The 5,569-nt window shown below is 31.6% G+C and overlaps 1 protein-coding gene across 1 annotated transcript in view; it reads right to left on the bottom strand.

Annotated features, from left to right (window-relative positions):
* LOC117181801 (potassium channel subfamily T member 2) overlaps nucleotides 1-5,569 on the bottom strand; it is a 387,410-nt gene that overhangs the window by 260,735 nt on the left and 121,106 nt on the right. Inside the window, exon 2 of the mRNA XM_033374772.1 lies at nucleotides 784-863. Within this exon, the coding sequence (XP_033230663.1) occupies nucleotides 784-863 (80 nt within the window). The remainder of the gene's footprint in view (nucleotides 1-783; nucleotides 864-5,569) is intronic.

Here is a 5,569-nt window from a genome sequence, read left to right as displayed (position 1 = left end):
CCAATTCATTTTTTATCTCATATGGAGTTAAACCCTTTAAATGAAAATGTTTGATTACCGCTCTGAACTCGTTTTTTTTTCATTTTTCTTAACGAACAATTTATTTTTTTTCAATTGGTTATAAAAACACGTAATCTCAGAAGATGTGGACTGTGACTGCACCATATATCTAGTCGGGAGTGGTGCTGACTGACAACAGATGATTTGGAGCGATTCGCGCGCCATCTGTTGGTCATTCTAAGGACTTATTGAACTACCCTCGTATATCTGAAATATTCAAAAATCTTTTCTAATTTTCTAAAGAATCCTATGAAATTTAGATTTATATAAAATTGAAATTAGACCGATAATACTTCTTTTCTTGTAAGCAATTTGAAAAACCTCTTTTTTATTTAGAAAACGACTACTGACTACTAAGTTTCTAAATATAATTTTAAAAAAAGTTGCCTATCTGCGGTAGGCCTTTATCAAATGAAATTGAAGAAACATTTTTCCTTCAAAAGGGCCGTTTGTAAACAGAGCCTTAATTAAAACAATACATAATTTTTGTCTAGCAAACTGACGTTATCCATATTTGCATCTTCACAAGCAGTGGAGAGAAACAAAAGGAATTATCAGTTGAAATGCAACATGATAATGCACTAATATCGTGAACGCAATTTTCATACTTCTATAGACTTGGCTTTTCTCATACTCGCATTAAGAGAGAAAATATATACGTTTCCTCGTTTCTAGTTCCATTCACGATCTCAGTGCAAGAATACTACTGGGTAATTAACTTACTCGAGCGTTGGTTCTTGATGAAGTAGAGCTGAAGGCGTTCCTTGAATGTATTCTCATTCACATAGTACTCGACACGAACTCTGAAACAAGAAAGGAAACGGTATCATGTCACTCTGTTTCATAATTTTCATTTTCTTAATACAAATCTCCCAACCTGTGGACAACCTAATTGGCACTAAAATCACGTTAACTTCAATTCAAAATTACCTCAGCCGGAACTTCATACTTACTCATTATATATTCAATCATTCCATGTCACCGAATAGAAAACAAATTACTACAAATGCAGTTCAGCAGAGGTGAAATACTCCGGACTTTATTGGATTAACTCTGTATAAATAATTAGTTTGGGTTACCTGAGATTAGGCTGGATTGCATAGAATTAGGGGAGATTGGGACTAAGTTGGCTATTTTTCTTTAAAGTCGTTTTATAGTAAAAAAAATGTCGTTTGAAGTTCTAGATATGGTTGGATTGACAATTTAGTTGGCTACACAATGTTACTGATGATTCTGAACTAGAATGAATTTATGAATTACTATAATTCAATCGCGCGTTCCGCGCAAAAAAGATACGGAGCACCAATCACGATCGAGCCAATTTTTTATTGGCTCGCGTGCCCCGCGCCACAGGCACTGAGCATCAATCACGAACAAGAAATTTGTTCTTATTGGGTCGCATATCCCAAATACCCTGGAGTAGCTTTCTACATTATTTTATTTCATTACAAGATTTATATTTATTATTATAAATTTTTAAATAAAATAAGAGTGGAGTGCAACAGGCATGGTGCACCAATCACGTTCGTGCAAAACCGAGCACACTAAATTTATTGTAATTAACATTAATAGAAAAATATGATTTATGGTGATCTGACTCACCGTCGTTTTATTCAAATCAAAATTAAATAATTCCAACTTCTTAATTTTTCACCCTTATCTAAAATAAAAGGGATTCCTTATAATGTAATGAAATAAACATATAGAAGAATCTGACTTCTAAGACTTTTTCAGTGAATGCAGGACTACAAGGAAGTTTCGATAAGCTTACCGCAAAACGCCAAGACACTTAGAATCAATACTCAGGAGTGAATATTAAATGATTAATTTTTTTTTATTACACCGAATTTCCTGTGAAAAAGTGCACCTCTCAAGATAATCTGAACTTAATTTTTGTTGTTAAAATAACATTTAAAACACAAACAATTTTAAAATCCAACAATTAACAAATATCTAAAACTTACAAGTTTACATTTTTCAAACTATGACTAATTATTCATAATTCCGAACTAAGACTGTTTTAAATTAAACGAAAATATATTGAGCGAGTTCAATTTAAAGATATTCTAAATCACACAATTTCAGATTAGGTAAATTTAGAAAAATTGATAATATTTTAATATAAATAAAAAACAGTTAAACTGATATTATTTCTAAATAAAAGTGTTTGACATTGAATAATTAAAAATAAAAATTTGGTTTGTCAGAACCTTTCAACGGAGAAATATTTCACAATAAAAATGTTAAAAATGGGACAATCTCGTTAGAAGGAAGTAGTAATTATATGATTTCTAATTTAAATAGTTATAAATTAAATAATTTTTTTTCAAATTGGAGAATCCATATTAATAGATTTACGAGTATGTGAAAAATATATACATATCAAAAAATTGTTTATGGTCGTAAATATTTTTGTAACCCTAATGTTTTTTCTACAAAATAACATATTTCCGGTAAATCAGACTTTAAAATTTGTGTATAATTTGCAATAATAATAAATTGTTCAATCAATTATTTTTTATAAATTAAATTAGTTTTAACTCACTCTAAGTGCAAAGTAAACAAAAAGTTGACAGTAAAAAAACTCAATCTCCAACATTATTCAAAGATAATATTATTAAATTTGATAATGAATTGTTTAAACAATTAAATTGGTTAGAAATAGTAAACTATTATTTTACTCTAATTGAAAATTGCACAAAAAGTGAAATTTTTTCGAAAAACGGAGATTTTATATCATTGTTCTATGAGAAAATTGCCCCACAAAATATAACAAATTGCTTAAGAAAAATTTGTGTGAACATCTAGTTAATATCAAGTAGTATTATCAAGTAGTATTATCAAGTAGTATTTTATAGATTAGAAACAATTTGTATTTAAATATATGCAAAAACATCATAATTCTGAATAAAATAGACAACACAATTCTTTGTTGGGAAATATGTTATAAATTTGATAGGGATTTACACCACTTGCAAATATATTATTTTACAATAAAAAAATGTTGAGCGATTGCATGAAAATCTGAAAAAAACGTCTCCAGTGCATACTAAAACAACCCTAATAGCGAAACATGAAATGCAATAAGATAAATTAAGTACTAGAGCTGAAGAGAGGACATGAAAACTTTAGGCGAAGTTAAGAGTTAAGAGAAGGAAAGGAAGAAAAGTTAGCGAAAAAGTGCTTGAAAGAGGTGGAAGAAAGGAGAGGGAGGGCAATATAAATTACAAAATTGAAATTGAGAAAAAAATGCGTGAGAAGGATGTAGGAGATGAATGGAAGATCAAAGAAGCTCGCAAAAGAATGTGGTAAAGAGTCTAAGGGAGGATGAAATGGTTAAGGAGTGGATGAAGGAGTTGAAGCAAACTAGAGGGGTGAATGAAAAAGAATCCTATAAGAGAAAGTGGTGAATATTCTAGGAGAGAATTAAATGAGAAAGGAGTAGATGAAGGAGTTGTAGCGTGCCAGAAGGGTAAATAAGAAAAAAGGAATCATGGAAACATTCATGGAAAGGATTAAGTAGAAGAATGGAAAAGAAAGAAAGCTGGCAAGAGAATGTGGTAAAGATTCTGGGAAAGGATAGAATGGGTAATGAATGGATGCAGAAGTTGTTGCGGGCCAGCAGGGTGTATGAGAAAAAAGGAAACATTAAAGCATTTACAGGAATAATGTAGCAGAAGAATAGAAGAAAAAGGAAACTGGCTAGAGAATGTGTTAACGATTCTAGAGGAGGATGGAATGGGTCCGTCAGATTGCCGAGGCCCAAAGGATTATTTTTTATTCTTCTGTAAAATGATCTCCTGATTCCAAACTTGTGTAGCAGAACTCTGGTAAATGTGACGATCTCGAGATATTCGCAATTAATTATTTTTTTTATAAACGTTTAATTTAACATTTAAAATTTTTAAATTTTAAAATTTTTGTTCTCCTCCTGTTAAACAAGCTCATGAGAAACAATAACTGTTTCGGTGTTTTCTCACTCCGACGAATATTTATTGTACAAAATTAATAAACGTGTAAGATAAGTGATAAAAAATACTTTTATCAATAATCAAAAAATTATTTCACGGATGGAAAAAAAGTGAGGATATTTTGAAAGTGCCAACTGAAATACACAATTCTGTAATGAACACTGTTCCTCTAAAGTTAATAATTTGCAAGACAACAGAGATTTTTCCATTTTTCCTTTTTTCTCATTCAACCCTGTGGCTCGCGCAAACTCTTTTATCGATTTGTCGCTAATTCAATTCACACATAGAACCTTTACTATATTCTTTGGCCAGCTTCGTTTATCTTCTTTCCTCAACTGCACCCTTCCGGTACATGGTTCCATGTTTTCTTATTTCTCATTCGCCCCTTTAGCCAGCTCCAACTCCTTGATCCACTCCTAACCCATTCTCTCCTCTCTTAGACTCTTTAAAACATTCTCTAGCCAGCTATCATTATCTTCCATTCTTCTATGCCATTCTTCCCGTAAATGCTCCAATGTTTCCTTTTTTCTCATTCACTCCTCTGGCCCGCTCCAACTTCGACATCCAATTATTATCCATTCTACCCTTCCCTAGAATCGCTACCACATTCTCTTGCCAACCTTCTTTCTTTTTCATTATTCTCCTTAATCCTTTCCGTAAATGCTTCAATGTTTCCTTTTGTCTCATTTATCTCTCTCGCCTGCTAGTCCAGATGCCAACCCTATTTCCGCCGGATCGGCGAGGTCCAAACGATTGTTTTTTGATCCTTCTGTAAAATGATTTCCTGATTCCAAAACCGCGTAGCAGAACTCTGGAAAATGTGCCGTTGAAAATTTTGTTCCCCTCCTGTTAGATAAGCTCATGAGAAACAATAGTTGTTTTGATGTTTTTTCGCTCCGACGAATATTTATTACACAAAATTTTATCATGTTACAACAAATAATAATTTTTCATTAAGTGAATTAATATTAGAGACAAAATTTCTGGAAAACACCATACTCACATACTTGATAAATAAAAGTTTATCCGAAATGATCATCAAATTGTTTAAATTTATGCAAATTGGGACGATTGTTCAATTTGTTCACTTTGAGTAAATGTAATTCTTTTCAAAAAAGATATAAAGGTATGAAGATTAGTGTACTCATTCTGTATAGCAGTACTAATATTCTGGTATAAGCGAAAATTTCACAATTTAAATATAAGGACCCACACAATTGTTTAAACTTTAAGCGTCTATTTCTTTTCGACTTGTGGTAGAAAGACGTTTTTTATTCCTTGAAAAGTTATTAAACTCTAATTTTTTCTGGAGGATGACAATAGGCCCCTAGAACCAAAGGCGTAGGGGCCTTAGATGCTATGCAAGGGTTACTAGGGCGCACTGAAGCTGTATCACAGAATTCGACAACGTAAAAACAAATCATTCTTTCTGTCACAGAATTAATATATACCAAATTACAACTTTTTAAACAACAATTGTATATTCTAAAAGTTTCATTGTGAACTTTGTGATTTTATTTATTACTTATAGTTCACTT

Source organism: Belonocnema kinseyi, chromosome 10 (assembly GCF_010883055.1).
Source record: "Belonocnema kinseyi isolate 2016_QV_RU_SX_M_011 chromosome 10, B_treatae_v1, whole genome shotgun sequence".
Classification (NCBI taxonomy): domain Eukaryota; kingdom Metazoa; phylum Arthropoda; class Insecta; order Hymenoptera; family Cynipidae; genus Belonocnema; species Belonocnema kinseyi.
The sequence above is the reverse complement of the archived record's forward strand: the minus strand, read 5'-3'. Positions and strand labels throughout refer to the sequence as shown.